Genomic DNA, 26,954 nt, shown 5'->3' on the forward strand with positions numbered 1-26,954 from the left:
AGCACTAACAGGTTTGCTATAAGTTAAATATTAGTTTTTAGGGGTCATATTTGATGTTGTTTATGTGTATCACGTCGTTTAAAAATTTTTTGTTACCAGGTATTCCTATTTAATAAATACAAATTTTATTATGATTGTTTAATTAACTTCCATTTAACATTAATTTCTATTATGTAATATATGTATATATATATGGAATTGGCAATATATATATATATATATATATATATATATATATATATATATATATATATATATATATATATATATATATATATATATATATATATATATATATATATATATATATATATATATATATATATATATATATATATATATATACTTATGTAAAAATTAGTAGAAACACTTATCTAACTTTTATTTTTTTCAGCATGTTTCGCCATCAGTAGGCTCATCAGGCTTCCTGATGAGCCTACTGATGACGAAACATGCTGAAGAAGATAAAAGTTAGATAAGTGTTTTTACTATTGCTCTGTTCTTTGAGAACATATATATATATATATATATATATATATATATATATATATATATATATATATATATATATATATATATATATATATATATATATATATATATATATATATATATATATATATATATATATATATTATATATAAATATATATATATATATATATTTATATATATACATATATATATATATATTTATATATATTTATATATATATATATATATATATATTTATATATATTTATATATATATATATATATTTATATATATATATATATATTTATATATATATATATATTTATATATATATATATATATATATATTTATATATATATATATATATATATTTATATATATATATTTATATATATATATATATATATATATATATATATATATATATATACATAAATATATGTATATATATATATATATATATATATATATATATATATATATATATATATATAATTATTTTTAAAAATAACACGATGTTTTTTATTCTTGACATGTTTCGTAAAATTTTATTTACATTTTCAAAAGATTATTTTACAATAATAAATAGAGGTTGGTGGGCGGGTGGCTTTTTTAATTGTTTTTTCATTTACTTTAGATATAAAACATTTTTGTAATTGTAATTATACATTTGTAATTGTAATATTTAAACATATATATATATATATATATATATATATATATATATATATATATATATATATATATATATATATATATATATATATATATATATATATATATATATATATATATATATATATATATATATATATATAGGGGTATGACTGTAAAGCACATTTTTGTAGTTATATTTACTTTAGATATAAAACATTTTTGTAGGCTTCCTGATGAGCCTACTGATGGAATACTACATAATAGAAATGTTAAACTATTATTGTAAAATAATCTTTTGAAAATGTAAATAAAATTTTACGAAACATGTCAAGAATAAAAAACATCGTGTTATTTTTAAAAATAATTACTTATTTTATGCTATTACGACGTTCAACATATATATATATATATATATATATATATATATATATATATATATATATATATATATATATATTATATTAGATATTAGTAGAAAATCACCTAACTAACTTTTTTTCCATTTGACACTGTGTTTCATGAACAAAGATTCATCAGAAATGCTAATATAATATATATATATATATATATATATATATATATATATATATATATATATATATATATATATATATAAACATATAATATATATATATATATATATATATATATATATATATATATATATATATATATATATATATATATATATATATATATATATATATATATATATATATATATATATATATATATATATATATATATATGGCCAATTCCATAGTTCAGTGACGCATCATGCGAGATTTTTTTTAATAGTTATTTTTCTATAACTCAAAAATAATTTTTTATTACTCTAAATCAATCTTGAATTAAAATTTTATAATATAAACTAAACACAATTGTATTAACATAACACTGCTACATAGCAAAAATTAAAACATGAGTTCAGTGACGCAACGCGGAAAAAAGTGTTTTTTTTATCAGCATACTTTTAAATGGAGTTTTCGGTGAAATTTTAATTCATGCTTGACTTATTAGATTTTTTGGTTGTAATTTATTCATTTGGCAATAAGGTATTTATAAAAAAAGCCACAAACCATAAAGTTTTCATATCGTTTTATTTTAAAGAAAAAAAACTATCAGTTCAGTGACGCAACGTTCAGTGACGAAACAAAAAGACGAAATTAAAATCATTTTTAAAAGTTTGTTATTTTATAATAAATTTTAATTATACTCAGGTGAAAATAGCATCGGAACAACGTTATCATTCTGAACATAAAAATAATGTGATTTTGATATACCTTTGATTTTTCTTAAATAACTTAAAATTGAACTGAATCCATGTTCATTTTTGTTGTTGTCTTGTATCGTTTTCTGACATATGAATCACAGATATTTGCAAATCTTGTAATGCTAACGCAAAATCTGCTGCTGACCTGATTTTGTATTGACTAGTTTTAACTCTCAGGGCTGCGATTCGCTTAACAGTAGCTCCTATTCCGTCAACCACTCCTTTCCCGTGCATCGCTGCAAAGAAATGCCAGAAGAATTTTTTATGAAAACGTTTTTTAAACACAACAATTGCAGCCATAATGCTTTTGTTTTTGAACTGAGAAGTGGCATTATAGCTGAACATGTGTACTTCTTTGACTTGATCATGAATAAAGTGAAGGATTTTATCAATGTACGGTATAACGGAAGACTTAGTATGATCAGTTGAATCTGAACTATGGTAAATGTTTTTAACTCAATGTTCCAGACTGCTAGGGTAGAAACTTGATTTTGACCAAAATGAGCCGTTTGTGGCTCATTTTGATAGAAACACCTAGCGTTTTCACCCCAGTCAACTTGGATTACCGCAATTTCAGAATTAACACTCATCGAAACCTCCTTCAGTTTATTAAAAATTGTTGATTGTTTTTTCTTTACAAATGCGTGTTTAACGAACTTATCACGCATCACTGATATGTGTTGGATGATTTCTGTTACTGTATACTTTTTTGAAATTTTTTCAATGTTTGCATATGTTTTAGTTTCAGGCTTTCTCCACTCGTCCCAGGATACTTCGAAACCAAATGTATTAACATTTTGCAAGTGTTTATCGAACTGTTTCATACCTTTGCATGCAACGCATTTGTCATAGGCGCAATCGTATGTGCACGGTTCACAAACAAAGTTATTTATCATTTCAGATCCAACTTTGATTGAAAGCGCTTAAATTGATTTTGTTAATGCATTTAAGGCAAATCGCATATTTTCATGCAAACTACAAACACAAACATTATGCGGAAATTTTGTAACTGATTTTACATTGCGTGGACAAAGGTCACAAAATTTGCTGAGTCTAATTTTTATGTGCAGATGTTTTTCCTTGAATAACTCGAAAGCTTCTTTTAGCGTATAATATAAAGGACGTACCTGAATATTGTTTGCTTTTCCGTCAGATAATTGAATTCGAGTGGCATCTTTTTTGTTTTGTGATATTTGGGAAACTTCATCTTCATTATAAAAGTTTACAACTGCTAAAACATCGCTTTCAGAAAGACCATACAGCTTTGAACATGCTGGAGGTAGACTCGAATTATCTTTACAAGCAGAGCTATTTGAAAGAATAGAAAGAATTTTAGATTGTTTCTCCTTTGAAGTTGGTAGCGCTTTGAAAACTTTTTTCAATGCTTTTCCTCTTTGTTGAACGTTTTTAAAAGATGAGCTTGGTCTTTGATATTGATTTAAAAGTTTTCTTTTTTAAGCGCGACTTTTTAAAACTCTTAATTTTGCTTTAGCAGCATAAGCTGCTTTTTTATTAGGATTTTCAATTTTTCTCAATATCTTTTAGATCTAACTCTGGACATTTCTTTATTTTTATCAGCATTCCGAGAAACATAATTAGCTTGGTATTCTGCATAACGTTTTTTTTTTTACTTCTAATTTTGATTCCATTTCTTAAAAATTTACAACTTTATAAGAAAATGTTAACATAAATCCAAAAGTTTACTAATATTTACTAATAGCCCTTCACAATACTAAAATGCAAAAATTTATTTGAATTTAAAAAATTTGAAAACCCACAACGATATCTAAACTTTTGGATGATATTTTGACTTCCTTACCGCGCTATTTTATAAAACGCTAATTATCCCATCGATGGGTTCAGTGACGCAACAGCTTTTAAACTATATAGTTTAAAAGCTGTTGCATCACTGAAAAAAAGCATCGTATTAACATATAGTTATATAACTATTTGTTAATACAATGCTTTTTGACCAATTTTTTTATTTAGTAATGATCGAAAGTTTACATTAAAATATATAATTTCTAAAAAAACCTCGCCATAAAGCATAATTTCATTGCGATAATTAAACTTTTTTAGCTTTTAGTTCAGTGACGCAACGTAATTTTTGCAAATGTGTATGTGACAAAAAAACATTTGAATTATTTTTAAAGAGTAAAAGTTTTTTTACTCAAGACATATATGTAATCTCAAAGATTCTTTCTAAACAAAAATAAGGATATGTTTTGTTTAAAATATTGCAATAACTCGCCCTCAAATTTTACTCATTTTTTCGAATAATAAAAAGAACAAACAGTTGCTAACATTCATCAAATTTATCTACTCGGTTTAAACATTTTCTACTCAAAATTTATGTTAAAAATAATTTTAAGGTGTTTAAACTATAATTAAAGAAATAAAACCTTTTGAAAAAAGAAATTTTTAAACACGAAATTTATCTCTTCCATCGTGGAAATAGCCATATATGTATAGTTCTATAGTTTGTTGCATTTGGGAAGCACGGAAGAAAAAAGTGATTCTTACGCCAACACATACGTCACTTTTAATTACTTTTGACTTTCGTCCAACATTAGCGTGTTGGACGTTTTTAAAAACATTCTGAATGTTTTTAAAACATTCTGAATGTTTCAAACAATAAAAACAATGTTTTAATTTTTTTTTTTTTTAATAAAATGTTTTTATTTTTAATTTTTTTAATAAAATGTATTTAATTTTATTTTTTTTACTGTAAATCATGCGCGGAGTGTTGCTACATCGACTATCTTATAGCCTGACTCGCAAGGGAGTGCTGCTACATCGACTGACAAATAGCCTGACCCGCAAGGAAGTGCTGCTACATCGACTGAGGGTTTGATTGGGGCAGGCAGTCTATCAATTAATAAAAAAAAAAGTTTGTTTAACAGAGGGTGAATGGAAAAAACGTTTTGCCAATCATAAGCAATCTTTCAAAAATAAAAAGTATTCAAAAGACACCATGCTGTCAAAATATATATGGGAATTAAAAGAAAAAAATATTGATGATTATATACTGAATTGGTCTATCCTTAAAACAGCGCCTGTTTATAACAATATTTCCAAAAAATGCATACTATGCCTACAAGAAAAATTTGAAATAATTACACATGCAAATCAAGAATGCTTATTAAACAAAAGATCAGAATTAATTTCTAAATGTAGGCACGAAAATAAGTTTCTCCTAAAAAACTATAAAAATAAATGAGTTCAATTTATATTTACATTAACTACCCTTTTTAAAAAAACATTTAAAAAAATAGCATAAGTAATCATTTCTAAAGAATTCTTTTTATAATAGTGTCAGCAAATTCCACAAATGTGTGAAAATTTACAGTTGTTAAGACTTCCTGCAATTTAACTTTTGCAACTTCCTGCAATTTAATTTTTGGTATAAATTAAAGTTTTATTAATTTGATCATTCAAAAAAATTTTGTTAAGTGATTTTCTACTAATATATATATATATATATATATATATTTTTTTTTTTTTTTTTTTTTTAGTTTACAATTATTAATCGTAATATAACAATACATAAACTTGGTATCTGAAAGAAGATCCAAAAGATCTTGTCGTCAGAACCATATAAAATTTATCAAACGTGTATATATAATATAATAAAGATACAATTGATTTAATAATTATTAACAATGTAGAATAAACAAAAACAGAAAATAATTTTACATTTCAAAAATATTTATATATATTGTCAGTAGAAAGAATAAAGTTTTTTAATTTAGTTTTAAAAACAGAAAACGAACTTGACAAATCAAAATTTGGAACAACAATTTTGTTCCATAAATACGGTGCTCGATAGTTTATGCAAAATTGATTGAACTTTGTTCGACAAAAGGGTTCAATTATTAAATTATTATTTCGTAAAGTATATTTGTTTATAGTTTTATGGGTAAAAAGATCTTTAAAAATGAACAATGATTGTTCACTTTTACAACGAAACATAAAACATAAAATATTATAGACATTAAGTTCGTAAACGTTAAGTGCTTTAACGTTCTTAAATAAAATATTAGAATGAGAAAAATGATTTTCAAAACATATTAAACGCATTGCGTGTTTCTGACGATGGTAGAGATTTCGTAACTTACTTTAAGAGGTACTTCCCCAAACAATATTGGCATAATTTATATGAGTAGTAGAGTTGAATTAAATTTTGTTTATTTAGATAGTATCTGACCTTATATAGAATTCCAATACTTTTGGCCAATTTAGTAGAAATAAAGTCGATATGATACTTCCATGTAATATTTTCATCAATGTAAATGCCTAAAAATCTTGTGACCGACTCTTTTTTTATTTCAATTTTATCAATGAAAAGTTTAGGTAAATTATTTGGTAAAAAACGCTTTTTTGCGAGGGAGTGGAAAAGGATCCATTTTGTTTTGTCAATGTTTAAAGTTAACTTGTTGCACTTAAACCAGTTAGAGATGTGATTGAGTTCTTTATTCATATTTGAAAAAAGCTCATAAATGTCACTGTTTGACAGAAATAAATTAGTATCGTCCGCAAAAATGATACTCATAAGGTTAGAAGCTTTATTTAAATCATTTATATAGACTAAAAACAAAAGTGGGCCTAGAATAGAACCCTGTAGAACACCACATTTTATGTCAATTAATTTTTCATTTTGAAAATAATTTCCATAGAAAACAAATTGTTTTCTATTTGTCAAATAACTTTTATACCATTTTATTAATTTGCCATTAATTCCATAAAATTTGAGTTTCTTAAGTAGAATTTTGTGATCGACCGTGTCGAATGCTTTTGATAGGTCAATGAAAATACCTAGTGTATATTGTGATCTACCAAATGAATTGGAAATTTCACGAATGAACTGTGTAATGGCTTGTTCAGTTGAACAATTTTTTTTAAAACCGAATTGATTTTTATATAGAAGTTTATTTAGATTAAGGTAATTGTATGTTCTATTGTATATAATTCTTTCTAAAATTTTCGAGAAGATTGAAAGAACTGAGATAGGGCGATAATTACTAATATTTGATTTATTTCCGTCTTTGTAAATTGGAGTAACTTTAGCTATTTTTAATTGGTCGGGGAATACACCTTGCTGTATAGATGCCCTGAACACTTTATAAAGAATACATTTTAAATTTTCAAAGCAATCTATGACTATGTTGCCATTCATTTCGTCCGCACCTGTAGCTTTGTTTCTTTTAAGAGATTTGTAAGCTCTCTCAAACTCATCAAAAGATAAGTCAGAATATAAATTATCTATAAAAAGCGAATTATTTATAGGCTCTAGGAAATCACTAAAAGTTTTTTCCGTAATAGGAATCTTATTTGCCAATTTAGTTCCTATATCAATAAAATATTTATTAAACTCGTTTGCAATTTCGTTTGGTTCATATATATTTGTTTTATTTATTTTAATTACTTTAGGAAGGTCGTTTGAATTTGTTTTTTGTTTTCCTGTTATTTCTTTCAACGTTCTCCAAGTATTTTTTGAATCGTTTTTAAATTTACTAATTAAATTTGAATAATAATTTTTTTTAAGTTTTTTACGAATTTTTTCAAATAAATGTTGGTAATTTTTTTATTTTTGTTGGTTTTCATCTGATTTTGTTTTTAAATATTTTATATATAGTTTCTGTTTGATTTTAGAGGATTTTCTAAGTCCTTTGGTAATCCATGGACTATTCAAGATTGTTTTTTTTGTTATTTGTTCACAAAGTGGAAAGTTTGCATTGTATATTGAGAAGAAAGTATCAAAGAACTTATTATATATTGTATTTGCGTCATCACTAAAGTTAATATGTTTCCAATGCAGAAGTGATAATTGATATTGAAAGGATTTTATATTGTTTTCGTTGAAGACACGTTTTTTTATTATATTTTGTCTTTCGGGGTTATTAGAGGATACAGTATGAATTGTAAGAAAAATGGGGAAATGATCGGATATGTCGGTTTTTATAATTCCTTTTTGTAATTTCTTATTATAAATATCTGTTGTAAAAATATTGTCAATCAACGTCGTTGAAGTTTTGGATATTCTAGTAGGGCGATTAATTAAAGGAAGAGCTCCTGCCTTAAATATTTCATCATAAAAACTTTTTACTTTTTTATCTTTACTATAAATTAGACAGTTCATGTTGAAATCTCCAATTATAAAAGTAATTTTGTTTTCTTTGCTACCTTTGTGAATGATATTACGCTGTAAAAAGAAATATATATATATATATATATACATATATATATATATATATATATATATATATATATATATATATATATATATATATATATATATATATATATATATATATATATATATATATATATACAGTAGCGTGCAAAAGTAATCGGAGAAGAGCATAACTTGAGATAACTTTTGAATGAAAAGTCCAATTTCTTTTAAATTTTCACTGAAATGTCAAAAAATTGATTACAAATCTAAAAACAAATGAATTTTTACTAAATCTAAGCAATCTAATCTTAAAAGTTCATTTAATTAAAATTTCCGCGTGCAAAAGAATCCAAAGAGAAAAAAAAAACTTGAATTAGATTTTTTTATTTTAAACATTTTTAAAATTGAAAATACTTTATTTTAAAGTAAATTGCTTTAGTACTTTGTCGGGAAGCCCTTAGCATTAATTACTGCTTGACAGTGACAATGTATTGAGCCCACCAGCTTCATAATCACAATAATTTTGATTTTTTGCCAATCTCATTTCAGAATATTCAATAAATCAAATTTACCTGCTGATTTTCAACCTGAAATTCTATGTGTTTCCATAGATGTTCAATAAAATTAAGGTCAGGACTTTGCTATGTCAATTCCATTAATTGAATTTTTTGTTTTTGAAAAAATCTTTTATAAGGGTTGAAGTGTCTTTTGAGTCATTATCCTGTTGAAATATCCATCCTCGAGCCCTGAAAAATGTTCCACGCAAAATGCTGTCTCTGTAAATGCTGAAATTAAAGAACTTGATAATGTAAAACGTAGTGTTGACAAAATTAAACGTCTTTTGAGGTCTGCAAATCTATTTGGAAGACGTCCTACAAAGAAACTTTTTATTTATATAAAGAATTGAAAAGCACGCTTAAGATTTGCTAATGAACATTTGAATAGGGCAAGAAAACAGTGAGTGAAAGTACTTTTTAGTAATTAATTTAAGTTTATGTTATTTGGATCTGATAATGTTAGATAAGTCCGTCGACACAAAGGCCATAAAAACGATCCTAAATACCAGCTACCAGTAAATACCAGCTACCAGTAAAGCACAGAGGTCGAAACGTTATAAACTGGGCTTACTTGAATAGAGATTGTATCGGTCCTAACCAATTAGGTGATGGCAAAATGGACAAAAATATGTACTTTGTACATATTTTTATATACTCAAGAATGTTATGCTACCACATGTTAAAGACAAAATGCCTCAAGGAAGGATGTTTTAGAAGAAAAATGACCCAAAGCACAATTCAACCCTCGTGAAAAACTTTTTTAAAACCAAAGAAATGCGATTAATCGAATAGCCTTAGCAAAGTCCTGACTTAAATTCTATTGAATGTCTATGTAAGCTCATTGATCGATAAATTTCAGGTCGAAAACCAACAAGTAAACGTGATTTATTGAATACTCTGAAACAAGAATGGGAAAAATCAAAATTATTGTGATTATGAAGCTGGTGGACTCAATTCATTGTCACTCTCAAGCAGTAATTAATGGTAAGGGCCCGATGAAGTACTAAAGCAATTTACTTTAAAATAAAGCATTTTCAATTTAAAAAATGTTTAAAAAATAAATCTAATTCAAGTTTTTTTTTTTCTGCCCGGATACTTTTGCACGCGCATATTTTAATTAAATGAACTTTTAAGATTAGATTGCTTAGATTTAGTATATATATATATATATATATATATATATATATATATATATATATATATATATATATATATATATATATATATATATATATATATATATATATATATATATATATATATATATATATATATATATATATATATATATATATATATATATATACTATAGCATATTTATGTAACAAATTGATATCATATTTTTGTAACTTTAACTAAGTATGAATTTGTAGAAAAAGAAGAAAAAACAAAGAATAATGAAAGAAAAGATTGCTGCCCCATGCCAGACCCTCAGTTGATGTAGCAGCACTCCGCTGCAAGTCAGGCTATTTGTTAGTTGATGTATGTACTCCCAGCAGCAGGCTATTTCAGTATGACGTCAAACTGCTCACATAAAACAGAATTAAAAGATGTTATAATAATAAGTTAATATCTTACTATTCAAAGCTATTTTTATTATCAAGTCTATATAAAAATGAAAAATTATTACTTTTTGAGTTTTGTAAATTAAACAGCTAAAAGAAGATTTTTAAACTCTGCGGAAGCTTTTCTTTGTCATCTAACCTCTCAGCACAAAATCTCTGTGGGATTAGCTGTATCTTAGAAGCATTGTCAAAATAGTTTATGTTTGTGGCCTTACGTGAGGAAGAACTTTTTAACGACACAGGTTTTCCTGCACTGCAAAACTTTCCTTTAAAGCCTCCTGAACGGCATTATTTTAGCTTTGTTGCTTGATGGCTATTGAGAACTATTTTGTATGTGGAGTGGGACTTGTATTACAGCAGTCATATTTGAAAAAATGGCTAGACTGTGTTTAATAGAAAAATTTCATCAGATCAGGTTAGATCTTCTTTTCGAAAGTCAGAACACAAAGCTACTTCCTCCATGCCTTGCACCACGGTTTAATTAAATAGTTTTCATAAGGTTTAAATATTAAAAGAGTACATTAAAAAAAACCTTGCAAAAACATGTTTTTGTTAACTATGGTAATATTAGAAAAATAATATTAGGTTCTTCACGCTGCATTTTATTTACTTGATATCCTGGAAGCTTCATTGAAACTAAGATTTAAAAAAATTAACTTTGTTTTTAGACATGTTTTCATTAGCTTAGTTGCATCAAATTTGCAAAACAAATAATAAAATAAAAAACTTTATAAAGAATTATAAATTTAAAATATGTGTTGTTAGAAAATATTCATTCATAGTTAGAAACTTTTTCTCAAAAAAGTAGTTAAAAAAAAATTTATTGCAAAATTAAGTATCCAAGTACTTTTATATGTATTCTCTAGAATAACAATAATTAGTTTATGTTTTACTAAGTATATTTTTATACTTAGTAAAACATAAACTAAATATTGTTAAGGTTATGGTTAGGGTCAGGGTTAGGGGCTTAGGTTAGGGTAAGGATTAGAGTTAGAATGAGGGTTAGGGTTAAGATTTGTGTCAGGGTTTAGGTTAGGTTCAGGTTTAGGTTTTTTCAGAGTAAGAGTTATTCAGGTTTGATGTTATTTTATTTACTATTACATTTATTAAATTAATTGTAAGTTCTATTACATTTATATTTTACTATGCATATTAAATTTGGTTTATAAACTTGTGTTTTTTGATTTTATAAAATTTTTATAACAGCACATAAAACTTTATTTAAATACGTTTTTTTAAAAGCCAAATATTTTTTAAAAATTTTCATATAAAAATTTTTTTAAATAAAAAAAAACTGTTGCATTTTTAAAAGTTTTAATCATTATTAAGATAAATGATACTAATTTAAATTGAGATAATAAAATAAGTTTTAATAATATTAACTACGTGTTCAACGTGTTAGGTGTTCAACGCGAAAAATTACTAAACGATATTCATCGTTATTTTTCTCAAGATAAAAAAAAGACGGCATTAGTATTATATGGAATGTCAGGTGTTGGGAAAACGAACATTGCCAAAAAATACTGTGAATTTTATTCTGATTTTTATGAAAACATTGTGTGGATAGATACAGCATTTGGAAAGTTACAAACTTCATTTAGAAACCGTTATCAAATATTAGGATTTGTTGTTCATGGTTTGATAGGTGAATATTCTAATATAGAAGTAATTGTTGAAAAAATTCACAACTATTACATAAATGGAAGAACTTTGTATATTTTTGACAATGTCAGTGATGAAAGTGTCAAAAGTTTAAACAAGTACATTTCAAGAAAACCAAACTCTTTTACTTTAATTACTTCGCAATGGAGAACGTGGTCAAACAATGTATATAAAATGTTTGTTGTTTTTTTTTCTTCTGAAGATGCAATTACTTATGTAAAAAACAATATTGAAGAATGCTCGAATGAAAACATAAAAAACTTAATTAAAGAACTTGGTTATCATCCGTTTGCTATAACACAGGCAATAAAGTACATAAATATGCATAAAATATCGATAGAAAAATATATAGATAGATATAGACATAAACCCCGAGAAATATTAGATAGTGATAACTTTCCTTCTGAAGAAGAATCAAAGTCTGCAATAAAATCAATAAATTTAGTTTTATTTAAATTAATAAAAACAAAACTTATTCCATTAGAATTACTAAACTGTTTTTCTTATTGCGATGGTCAAAATATAAGTAAAAAATTTATAATACAAGTCTTAAATCAAATGAATATAAATGACGATCATTTAATAGATGAAACAGTTGGGTTACTAACAAGTTATTCATTTTAAATTATTTCGAGGATAGCAAGTATTCAATGCACGAACTAACACAGTTGTCATGTAGATGTTTTCAAAGTAAAAATTCTAGTACAAATAGGTATCTTGATCTAATTGAAAATTATTTTAAATTTGAGTTGATCCAAGTAATGAATCACGTGGAATTCGGAAATCATTTCGTTTTACAATTTCTCCATATTTTTCGTAGTAACAGAAACAAAATGTCAAAAACATTTCATCATATGACATCTTCTATTAAAAATTTATTAGTATGTAAAGGCTTATTTGATGAAGCAATCGAAATATTAAAAGCTGTTCAAAGTTTTAATACAGAAACCTTTGGTGAAAATAATGAACTCACACTTGATACAAAGCATAATATCGCAAGCTGTTTAAACGATATGGGAAAATATAACAAAGCTTTAAAAATTTATTATTCTATTGATAAAATACAAACTGAAACTTTAGGTATCAAACATCCAAATACAATGAAAACAAAACATAATTTCGCATTGTGTTTGAACAAGATGGGAAAATATAGCAAAGCTTTAGAAATTTATTATTTTGTTGAGAAAATACAGACTGAAATTTTAGGTATCAACCATCCCGATACAATAAAAACAAAACATAATATCGCAAACTGTTTGGATGATACGGGTAAATATGAAGAAGCTTTAGAAATTTATTATACAGTTGAGAAAATACAAACTGATATTTTAGGTATTAATCATCCAGACACAATGAAAACAAAACATAATATAGCAATCTGTTTGAACAATATGGGAATATATAATGAAGCTTTAGAAGTTTATAATTTTGTTGATAAAATACGAACTGAAGTTTTAGGTATCAACCATCCGGATACAATGAGAACAAAACATAGTACCGCATGCTGCTTGGACGATATGGGAAAATATAACGAAGCTTTAGACTCTTATTATTCTGTTGATAAAATACAAACTAAAATTTTAGGTTTCAACCATCCATCTACAATGGTAACGAAACATAAAGTTGCAGTTTGTTTAGACAATATGGGAAAATATAAAGAAGCTTTAGAAATTTATTATTCTGTTGATAAAATGCAAACTGAAATTTTAGGTATCAACCATCCCGATACAATGAGAACAAAACATAATATTGCAGTCTGTTTCGACAATAAGGGAAAATATAGCAAAGCTTTAGAAATTTATCATTCTTTTGATAAAATACAAAATGAAATTTTAGGCATTAACCATCCAGATACAATGAGAACAAAACAAAGTATCGCAAACTGTTTGAAAAAAATGGGAAAATATGGAGAAGCCTTAGAAATTTATAATTCTGTTGATAAAATACAAACTAAAAATCATCCAAAATTTCCATCAGCCATCCAGTTACAATGATAACAAAACATAATATTGCAAGTTGTTTAAACAAAAAGGGAAATTATGAGAAAGCTTTAGAAATTTGTTATTCTATTGAGAAAATACAAACTGAAATTTTAGGTATCAACCATCCAGATACAATGTCAACAAAAAAAAATATCGCAAATCGTTTAAAAAATATAGGAAAGTATAGGAATCTTAGGATAGGAAAATAATATAGGAAAGAATAATATAGGAAGCTTTAGAATTTTATTATTTTGTTGAAAAAATACAGACTGAAATTTTAGGCATCAACCATCCCGATACAATAAAAACAAAACATAATATCGCAAACTGTTTGGATGGTACGGGTAAATATGGAAAAGCTATAGAAATTTATTAATTTGTTAAGAAAAAACAAACTGAAATTTTAGGTATCAACCATCCAGATACAATTCTAACAAAACATAATAGCAAAGTCTGTTTAATAAACTTAGAAAAACAGAAAACGAGTTGTTTAATTAATTAAGCAAACTTTTATTTTATATTTAAATATATAAACTTATACTATTTTGTTGATGAAATGAAATGTGAATTATATATTTTTTTTAAAGGAAGCGCCGTAAAAATATTTTTAATACCATTTTATAAGTTTTTATTTTTCTAATAGCATTTCACTTGTGCATTATAAGGTTTTTATTCAAAGTTTTATTTAATTTAAAATTTGTAATCTTATTAATAAATAATTAATATATGTTTGTATTCCAGAGATTGCATGTAATACTGATTATAAATGTAAGGTTCAAACCAAAATCTGGTACTAATACTAATATGTATATAAATATATACATATTAATATTAGTATATATAATATATATATATATATATATATATATATATATATATATATATATATATATATATATATATATATATATATATATATATATATATATATATATATATATATATATATATATATATATATATAAACACACGCAATACAAAAACATTTATGACATATGAAAAATCATTTATATATGTGTGTGTGTGTGTGTTTGCGTGTGTTTATATATATGTGTATGTATGCATATAACTTTTATATTTTATACTATACTACTAGAAGGAACCTCTAAGTTGTGTTTACTCACAGAGCTTAGTTAATAGTTCATACAATATTTTTTAAGTTAAAGCTTATGAGAAGACTAGTCATTATATGACTTTTGCTGTTTACCATACAGTTATGTTTTTAAACCTTTTAGCTCCTTGCACTGGGTAATTAAGAACTAAAAGGGCCATATAGAAATAGTCCATACTATAAAAAACGAAATTAAATTTAAAACTTTTTAGTAGTGGGCTGAAATTAGTGATTTCGCCGGTTAACCGGATAGTCGGATATCCGGATTTCCATTTGAATATCAAATATCGATATTCGAAAAAAAAAAAAAAAAAAAAAAAAATAGAAAAAAAGTATAATAAAAACCCACTTACAAATTTTTCGAATTTGTCTTAACATTCACAAATTTATATTCATATACGAAAAATGATTCAAAAAATAAATAAATTTAAAAATGAAAAAATAAATACTTAAATTTAGACTCTGACACAACTGAAAGCAAGCTGACGCTGACAACGGCTTTTGATTTTTGTTAAATTTTTACCGCAAGCCGCTGGTAGTAACTTTCGAGAATGCTTCGCAAAAAAGGATTAATATTCTTTTTTGTACATTAATTTTTATTCCAGACACATAATTTTTTTGTTCTTAAAGTTTAATTAATTCTCTACAAAAGTAATTGCAAATAAGAGCCATATTGTGTAGTTATAAAAAATCACTTTAAAAAGTTAAGAAATACACGAGAGAAAAAAACTTTAAATTTAGTTCTAAAATGAAGCAGCACAAGGACGTAAAACAAGATTTATTATTATAAAAAATATTATTATAACAATAATAATAATAATAAATTGATTATTTAATATAAGAAATAACATATAAAATCGATTATTACGTCCTTGAGTGGCTTTGGTATTTCAACGGTAAACTTAACTTCTAGAAGCGTATAAGAATTTAGGTAAATAATTCAATCAATCACTCAATATATTCTAAATTACACGATTTTACAATTCAAGGATGTTTACAAATAGTATAATTACTAATGATGCGTAAACACCAAATAATAATGAATAATAACATAAGAATAAAATAATCACAACTCCAAAAAACATAACGTTAACAATAATAATAACATTAATAATAACTATAATAATAAAAATAGTATTAATAACAATAAAAATAATGGTATTAATAAAAATAAAGGTAGTAATAATAATAACAATGGTATATTTAAATACTTATCTACATACGCACATACATAAATATACATACACATTCACACACATATTAACACACAACACACATACATACACATATACACACATTTGCACACATACAAATACCCACACACGCATACATATACCCACACAGGCATATGCACATACACATTCAATCTTTACATAAATGTAAAGATTCTTAAAAAAAAAAATTAAAAAAAAAAAAAAAGATAAAATAAATAAAATATGCAAGAGAGAGTATTTTTAATAAGACTATTAACAGTGATGTATTGCTTTTATTGATGTTGTTATTCTAGTAGCTATCCAAATAGTGTTTTTTTAATTTATTGAGAAAATTATATCGAGAAATTGAGTTTTCAGTTTTAAAAGAATGAGGGAGATTGTTCCAAGCATTGGTGCACTGATGTTTAATTGATTCGCTTCCAAATTTTATTGTTCTAGTATGTTCTACAAAGATATTGTTGCATGAAGAGGATCTTAGGAAGTGAGAATGTTTGTTACATATTTGAAGGAAAAAGTTCTTGAAGGAAATTGGAAGTTTATCATGTAGATAATCCCATACAAATAAACAATTTAAATAAGTAATATTGTCGTTAAGCCGAAGAATTTTAGACAATTTATACAGTAAAGAGACATTGTCAAATAGGAAATTTTGAAAGTGAATAATTTTAAGGGCTTTGTTTTGAAGTGAAACTAGCTGGTTTAACGGACCTTTTTTTAAATTAGTTTTAAAAAAAGCATTCTTATTATATTTGTAATAAGTTTGGTCTAATTATTATAAAAACAATTGTTTTCAGCAATTTGCATTTCTTGTTGTAAAATGAAACGTGTTAAAAAGAGTTATTAATTAAGTTAATTTATTAAGCTTTCAACGAAGTTAACTATTCGAATTTCAATTAGTTTTCAGTGTAATGTCATCCAAATTTTATTTTTTTAAATGTGCGGTTACGGCGAAGTTTTTTTTGATTATAATGGCTGGTATCGAAAGAGTTTAATAAGTTTTAACAATTAATTAAGACTTTATAAATATTTCTAATTTTTGCAATTAATGATGACTTTATAAATATTTTATAATAATATCTAATAATATTTTATTAAGTTATATTAAGTTTTTTTTAATGATAAACTCAACATGCTAAAACTTTCGTAAAAAGTTTTAACAAAATTTTTAGGTTTAACTTCAACTTCTTAATAATAAAACTTAATTGCATTTATATTGAAACATATTATATAATCTAAAGGTTACTTTTTTCAATATGGTACTTAATTTGTTCGGAGCATAATGTCTTGCCACAAGAAGAGCATTGTATGGAAGTATTTTAGGAAAGCAGATAATAATGTTGCTTTGTGCGATGTATGTGGGAAGACGATATCATGCAAAGGAGGAAGTACGTCTGCAATGCAGAATCACCTGAAATTGCATCATCCTCCAAATCTGGTTGCTGGGACATCTGGTGCGGGTTCAACATCTAGTGCTAGGAGAAACATGGGAAATAGCTTGATAATTGGTTATTTTAACACAACAACTGTGGTAATGAATCGAGAAAAAAAAGGAAGAGTACCGCAATAAGTTGGCAATGATGTGCATTCAGGATCTGCGTCCCATCTTTTTTTTCATAGTGAGAGGATTCCGTGAAGTGGCGTTTTGTATCCAGGTGCGTGCACCACAATAGTAATATCTATATATATATATATATATATATATATATATATATATATATATATATATATATATATATATATATATATATATATATATATGTAAATTATGTTAGTGTATTTTACAAATAGAGTGCTCAATGTTCTTAAAGAACAGAGCAATAATTAATTAGTAAAAAACACTTATCTAACTTTTATCTTCGACTTGAAGTTTCACCATTGCTGGATCATCAGGAAGAGTTACTAAATCTCAAAAAAAATTCAATTTATAGAAAAAAATATTTTACAGGAAGTTATAAATTATTATAAAAAATTTTTAATTACTATATTTTTTTGTTAACGGGAAGTTTCAGAAAGTAATTATGAAAGAATTTTCTTTGGAATGGGGATAGTTTAATTTGGTCATTTGTTTTTATAATTTTTTAAGAGGTATTTATTTTCGTGCCTACATTTAGAAATTAATTCAGATTTTTTTTTTAATAAATTTTCTTGATTCAAATGAGTAATTATTTCAAATTTTTCTTGCAAACATAGCATACATTTTTTGGAAATGTTATTATAGGCAGGGGCAGATTTTAGAATAGACCATTGTAAATTATAATTTTTATTTTTTTCTTTTAAATCCCAAATATATTTTGACAGCATAGTCTCTTTTGAATATTTTTTGTGTTTAAACGATTGTTTGTGGTTGGCATAACGTTTTTTCCATTCCCCCTCGGTTAAGCCAATATATTGTTTATCAGGGTTGTTTTGTGAGGAAACAATGCACTTGTAAATTACATTTTTCGAAAGGCATTTTCCATTTAGAGGGCAATCTATTTTTTGTTTACAATTACAATAATCAGTGTTTTTTTCTTTTATATGTTCATTTTTATTAATTAACGCGTAGTTGTGGCCTTTTATAATTCTTTCTAAATTTTTTGTACAACTATAACTTACTTTAATGGTATTTCTGTTAAAAATCTTATGTAATTTATTAGAGGGAGGAAAATGTTTGTCTACTAATTTTAGAAAAATTTTACCAATATTTGTTGAAACATTTTTGCTGTACGGGGGGTTGAACCAAATTATGTTTCTATTTCTATAACGCTTTTTTGCAATTTTCTTTTCAAATTTTAGCTCGAAATTTTGAAAGCCACTTTTTTTAAGGGCATCTTCATAAACGCGTTTAGAGGAGTTAAAAATATTTTCATTAGAAGAGTTTTGGTTTAGCCTATTGTTAATTGAAATTGGAATTTGTTTTAGAATTTGAGGGGGATGGTTCGAATTTACATTAATATACAATAATTCGTCATTACGTTTTTTGTAGGGCTTATAGGAACTTTCTGAGAGGTTAAATGTGACATCAAGAAAATTCACTATTTTTAAATTTATATTTATTTCGATTAGGAAGCCAATATTTTTAAAAACTTTAATAATATCTTTTCTAATTTTATCGAGTTGTGGCCCTGATTTTTTATGCATTATTATTAAACCGTCGTCGCGATAAAGACCTAATTGATTAATTTGGATTATTTTAGCAAGGGTATTTAAAATATATAAACCTACAAATTCGCAAATTTCTGCTCCGTCGTAACTTCCCATTGTTACATCAAAGCATTCGTGCGTGGTTTTTTTCTTCCACGTTTCCTTATCAAAATAGAGTAAATTTTTTCTGCAGTGCTTAATTATACGGATAGTGTCCTCAGTAATTTTTAAATGGGATTTTCCAAATTCTATTGTTTTATCTAAAATTTCTGCTGTAATTGAGGGGAAAAAATCAATAATATCAAATTGTATAAATGTGCATTCATTTTTATTGTTAATTTTAGAAAACCAATCTATAACATCAGTGGTATTTTTCCACTGATGTAAACCTAATTTTTTCCGAATAGAGTTATTAATTTTGTCTAGTTTTATTTTACTAACGTGCCCTAGTTCACTTTTTGAAGGTACTAGTAGCCTACAAGGGAGTTTATTTTGAAAATTTGGTTTGTGATCTTTTAGCGAAACAAACGCTTGCGCCGGTGCAACTGATTCAATTCTCGCATCTAAATTAATATTTTTGGCGATGTTTTGAGCTTCTAAATTAATGGCGTTTTCCAAGTTTTTTGGTGCTTATATATATATATATATATATATATATATATATATATATATATATATATATATATATATATATATATATATATATATATTTTTTTTTATAATAAACAAGACAAACTTTTTAATTAATAAAACCATTTTATTAATTCTAAACAATACATGTTTCGACCATCAATAGTCATCTTCAGTTGAAGTTTAATTTTTAAATTTGTTTAATTACCGTTATAGGTGACTTTTTAATACCAATACAAAATGTAATTATCTGTGTACAAACTATTAATTTAATTACAAAAATACAACAAAAACTATTATAAGAATAATAGTTTTTCCAGTCATACTAAAAAACAAATAGGAAGTGACGAAAGAATAGGTTAATAAAAAAATACATAGAGTAATAACTAAACAGAAAGTGTCAATTGGACATGGTTGATCTGTTTGTTCATACCAGGTTTTAACCATTCAACAAACATGCTTTCTTTAAGTTTTAATTCGAACTTATTAGATGCTGAATCTAAAACGGAAAAACACTTTTCATTTAATTGCATAAAACAATTTTCATTACCATGGAGATGTTTATAGATATGTGATTTTTTGTCTCTCTTATAATGTTCAGTTATCCGTGTCTTGAGATGGCGAGTAGTTTCGCCTATATAACAGGTGTTACATCCTGCACATACGAATTTGTAGACCACGAACGATTTGAACTCCAGAGGAATAGGATCTTTAGAGGAGAAAAATTTTGAAACTTTTAGTGAGACAAAAACTAGTTTAAAATTTACAGACCAGCAAAATCTTTTAACAATTGAATTAGCCATTTATTACATATGTTTTATTCTACCGTGTATTATTATTTTTTTTAATCTTTTTTTTTTGTTGTTTTTTTTTTTGTTTTTTTTTTTTTGCCAAAGGTAATTTTTTGTTTTGTTTTTAATGTTTGTTGTAACTTTTGTTTTGTTTTGATTTTCTCAGTGTTTTTCTGTTTATGTTGTATTTATTTATTTGGTCATAATATTTGCAATATATTTTGATTATTATATTATAACAACTATGATTATATTAATATATTTACTAAATCTTTATAATTTTTTTAGCAGTAGTCGTTTTTATGTCATCGTAAGTTGTTACGTTTTGTCAGTTTATTACTGTTTGTAACTGTAACTTTGTAAGTAAAAACGATTGCTGTATGAAAAGTAATACCGATTTATTTAAATTATTATAATTACTTTATTATTATTATTATTATTATTATTGTTATTATTGTTATTGTTATTATTGTTATTACTATTATTAATATTATTATTATTATTATTACAAAGATTAATTGTATATAAGTAAACTATTTTTTTAAGGTATTTACTCGAGATTAGTATTTCAATACTATTTGTAAATAGCCGTGAAAATTTATTTTCAGAATATATATGATTGATTGATTGAATTGAAAATCGTTTTTTAGTTAAATCAGATATTTTTCCTAAAAATGGTAGTTTAAAGTAAGAAAAAGGTTCTTTGATTTTTGGTGGTGATGGATTGTTTGTGTTAATTTTGTTTAAATAAGATTTATATATTTTCGATATTAGCCAAGATGGATACATGTTTCTTTGAAATACTTTGAAAAGGTTGTTTATGTCGGAGTTCAACCCTAGATTATTACTATTGATTTTAAATGCTCTATCGATTAAGCATTTGATAAGACTAACTCTGTACGAAAGCGGAGTGAAACTATAAAAATTGGTGTGTAGACCAGAGTAGTTTTTTTTATGAAAAACTGAAGTAGTTACTGTAGAATTTATTTTGTGTAAATTTATGTCCAAGAAGGATATTTTCAAATTCACTTCTTGTTCCATGGTGAAAGAAATAGAATTGTGTTTACTATTAATATAATTAAGGAAAATACGTGCTTCATTTTCTGACTGAAAAGCAGCAAAAATGTCATCAACATATCGTTTATAGAAAACTGGCTTAACTCCATTGCAATTTTTAATCCAGTTATTTTCAAAATGACCCATAAACAAATTGGCAAGAACAGGTGCTAGTGGAGAGCCCATGGCTACACCATCTATTTGATCATAAGTATGTCCTTTAAAAAGAAAATGTGTTTGCGAGGTAGCGAAATTAAATATTTTATTAACCTATTCTTTCGTCACTTCCTATTTGTTTTTTAGTATGACTTGTTATTCTTATAATAGTTTTTGTTGTATTTTTGTAATTAAATTAATATTTTGTACACAGATAATTACATTTTGTATTGGTATTAAAAAATCACCTATATAGGTTTTTAAACAAATTTAAAAATTAAACTTCAACTGAAGATGACTATTGATAGTCGAAACATGTATTGTTTAGAATTAATAAAATGGTTTTATTAATTAAAAAGTTTGTCTTGTTTATTAAAATACTTACATTTTTGGGCTAAAAAGAAATTTGGATATATATATATATATTGATATATATATATATATATATATATATATATATATATATATATATATATATATATATATTGATATATATATATATATATATATATATATGAATGAAAAGTTTTTTTTAACGTTGATTTATCAACGTTAAATCAACGTTAGGTTCAAACGCTATATCAACGTTGATTCGACGCAAAAAAACGTTACAATAACGTTGAATTTACGTTGAAACAACGTTAAGAATGACAGTTTTTTAAACGTTGATTTATCAACGTTAAGCCGGCTATTAAAAAACGTTTTGTAATCACAGAAACCGTTGATAAAAACTGAGGTCACCATCAAAACGTAGTATGCATGTCCAATAGTGCTGTTGCACTTCTCTATTACATTATTAAGGTATATTATGGATATTAAATCTACTCATAGTCTATACTTAGACTATTTAGAACTTTTTCAATTTAAGTTTAGTTAAAATAGTATTATTAAAGCAAGAGATAAAAGTTGTTTTATTGAAAAATATATTTAAATATTACATACATTTACATATAATTGAATAAGATCTACAAATAATTAAATTTAATCTACGTATAATTGAGTAAAATCTCCACAAATTTCTTCTCTTATCCATCACCTTTTTGAAATGGAGCGTATTTTAGAAAATCAAACAATATTCCATTAACCGAGGTTTCTTTTGCTCCATTGAATACAATAGAAGAAGCTGTAAATAAAAAAAATATATTTAAAAAAATCAAAAAAGGCAAACTTGAAAAAATATATAATGAATAAGAAGGTGTTACAACTTATAAAGGTATTCCATTTACAAAGCCATATAAATTAGTGTTTCTAAGTATATTTTTTCACCTTTGCCCTTCATATCCGTGAAGGCCATAAAAAATTTTCGAAAAAACTCTGAATTTTTAAAAGGTAATTTAACTATTAGACAGGGCCGTCCCGAAGTGATCTCTCATGGGGTGGGGGTGGGGGGTGGGGTGGGGATTGTATGTATTTTTTGCCAACTAGAGACACACACACACACGTAAAAAAGGTTCAAAACTTGCTAAATGTATCAACTTAAATGCTTATATAACAGCTTTGGGGGTGGTGGGACACCCCCTACACCCTCCGTTCGGGACGGCCCTGCTGTTAGATGATTATTAATAATTTTTTCAAATATTTAATTTAAATGAAACAACCTTTTTTCAAAATAAATTAACAATCAAAATATTAAATTTTTTTAACATTGAAAAGTAATTATCGGGGTGGCCACATAAAATTTTCATAAGAAAAATAGGATTTTAGAGGAGATTTTGCACCTAGTATAGAGGATTTCTTTTGTTTTAATTTAGCTTTAACGTCCATGTTTTTACACTTATGGGGCTTAGACAGAGGTCAATAATGTCATTTTTCATGTTAAATAGCATGCATTTGCTAAAGCAACTTTTAATAATCCTATGCACTTTCAGGAGAAAATATATATATATATATATATATATATATATATATATATATATATATATATATATATATATATATATATATATATATATATATATATATATATACAGGGTGTTCGGGATAAATTTGACATATTTATAATTGATTATATTTTTTTGTAGATTAGAGGTATTAATACACACTACAGGTCATTTAAAAGTTTGAACCCTTCTTCATTCATATACAAGATGTCAGAAAGGATGGATGACTGGAACCCACCTGAATCAAGAGAATAACTTGCATCATGATGATTCGTGCCGGCCATCAAAATAAGGATATTATGACTGCTGCCCAATGCTCCCTGAACACAGTAAAAACAATCAGGTATGAACTAGAGACTTGCAATGGTGACTACTAGGATGTAGTAAGAAGAAAGATCCCTAGCAGACGATCTGATTGCGTTCGTACAGCAGAATTCCTCGCAAGTCTGCAGGAACAGGTGTTGAAGAACCCTGGCATTGGAATTCGGGCTTTGTCACGTGAAATGAATGTTGCATCCTCTACTATGAAGCTTGCACTCAATGAAAACCTTCGCTACTACTCATACAAGCGCCACAAAGGTCAGCTACTCACAGAAAAGGCCCGTGAAAAACGTTTGATAAACGCGAAGAAACTTCTAAACAAAGTGAAACATCCTGTAGAACTACAAACAATCTGGTTTTTTTCCGATGAGAAAAACTTTTGCCAGGATCAAAAACACAACACGCAGAATAACAGGTGGCTTGCATGCAGTACAAAGGACATTCCTCGTGTAATGCAGACTAAATTTCCCCAAACTGTGATGGTTTTAGGATGTGTATCCTCTGAAGGCGATGTGATGGCTCCGCATTTTTTCCAAGAGGGCCTCAGGTTGACTTCAGATGGCTACGTGGAGTTGCTGAACACTGTAGTCAAGCCCTGGATAACAAGGGTAGCCAATTGTAGGCCGTATGTATGGCAGCAGGATTCGGCCCCTTGCCATACCTCTGTGAAAAGCCAAAAATGGTTGTCTGAAAATTTCTACGACTTCACCAGTCCAAATGTTTGGCCTCCAAACTCCCCAGACCTTAACCCCATGGATTATTTTGTATGGGGCGCAGTTAAAAAAGACACCAATCGCACTTCCAGTAATACAAAAGCCCAGTTAGTGGATAAAATTAAAACAGTTTTTGAGGCCCTTCCCAGGGAGACTGTAGCATTAGCTTGTTCGAAATTCCGAAGCAGGATTGAAGCAGTGATCGATGCTAATGGTAATTAGTAGAAAATCACTTAACAAAATTTTTTTTATTTTACACTGAGTTTCATCAATAAAGACTCATCAGAAATGATGAGTCTTTATTGATGAAACACAGTGTTAAATGAAAACAATTTTTCTACTAATACATAATTGCTCTGTTCTTTTAAGAACATTGAGCATTCTATTTTGTAGAATACATTTACCTATAGATTTGATCAATGAACAACTGGAGGTCAGGTGCATTGACACTTCATCTAAATTTTTGATAACTGAACCTGTAAAATATAATTCCTAATTTATGGTATAAATTACAAAAACATTTTTAGTTTTTTAGGTATAAAAATTGAAATTTATAAAATCCAAGCACATAAAACTAATACCTACTTGGGAAATTCTCTTTGTTTATGTTTTCTTTTTTTGTAAATAGACATTCTCATTATAACAATTTTCTTTTGTAGTTGTAAATTCAAATTTTTCACGATCCTGTTTGCTTTCTGTGCAATTGAAATAGTTATATGAATAGTTATATGAACATTTATATATTTTGTATCAACAAAATAACGTTTCCTTACATAATTATTTAAAAAATAGTAATTGTAATATATAGATGTAATACCTGAAGAGAATTTAGTTTTAATTTGTGGAAACTTAAGCTAATTCTTCTCAGCATTTTAGTGCAGTCAATGCTTTGGTACCTGGAGGCCAATAAACAGTTTTATTACAAATCCAATTAGATGAAATTACAACTTCTTCTCCTTGTAAATCTTCATTTAAAACAGCTCCTTTCCATATATTTGATTTTGAAAATATTATATGAACTAATAAAAAAACGAAGAAACCATATTATAAGTGTACTAACAGGCCTAGTTAAACAAGCTAAATCCTGAGATTTTATAACCATGATACTTGCTAAACAATAATATTAGCAGACATTATTAGCAAAGATAAGATTTTCTTTATTTTATAAATTTATATTTAAATTTATTTTTATGAATATATTTATTATTTTTATAATCTGCATAGTTCTGAATATATTATGTTTAAATAACTCAAGGCATCAAAGGAAAATAATGAAAGAATCCCAGGTTGCTAAAACATAATTAACTACAGAAAGAGTAATACGGAAAATTGAACAAAAATAGATAATATTCATTATTAATACAAAATATAATATAAAGTTTATTATAAAATATCACACAATAATAACCTATTATGATTAATAATACAAAAGCAACAAAAATTATAAAAGAAAACATCTCAATAAATAATAAATTATCATTCAAACATTTTTAAAGACCAAATAATAACTTGTAACTTATTTTTTACACATCTTCATTTAATAAACATTAATATTAATACCAATTTTTAATACCACACCATTAGTATTTTTGTTTTTATTAAAAATAAAAATA

The 26,954-nt window shown here is 25.8% G+C and overlaps 1 protein-coding gene and 1 long non-coding RNA gene across 2 annotated transcripts; one reads left to right on the forward strand and one right to left on the reverse strand.

Annotated features, from left to right (window-relative positions):
* Nucleotides 1-13,197: 13,197 nt before the first annotated feature.
* LOC136082918 (uncharacterized) lies at nucleotides 13,198-14,358 on the forward strand. The gene has a single exon (XM_065802331.1). It carries the CDS (start codon nucleotides 13,198-13,200, stop codon nucleotides 14,356-14,358), a length of 1,161 nt encoding a protein of 386 aa, XP_065658403.1.
* Nucleotides 14,359-23,342: 8,984 nt separating this feature from the next.
* LOC136082891 (uncharacterized) lies at nucleotides 23,343-26,538 on the reverse strand. The gene is made up of 4 exons (XR_010639809.1): nucleotides 26,159-26,538; nucleotides 25,927-26,036; nucleotides 25,746-25,817; nucleotides 23,343-23,550 (listed from the first exon to the last, which is right to left on the reverse strand). It is a non-coding gene; the product is annotated as an uncharacterized LOC136082891 (long non-coding RNA).
* Between the last annotated feature and the right edge of the window lie 416 nt (nucleotides 26,539-26,954).

This window comes from Hydra vulgaris, chromosome 08, assembly GCF_038396675.1.
Source record: "Hydra vulgaris chromosome 08, alternate assembly HydraT2T_AEP".
Taxonomy (NCBI): Eukaryota; Metazoa; Cnidaria; class Hydrozoa; order Anthoathecata; family Hydridae; genus Hydra; species Hydra vulgaris.

Coding starts and splice junctions, on each gene's coding strand:
- LOC136082918 (XM_065802331.1), top strand. CDS start 13,198: ATGTCAAAAACATTTCATCATATGACATCTTCTATTAAAAATTTATTA.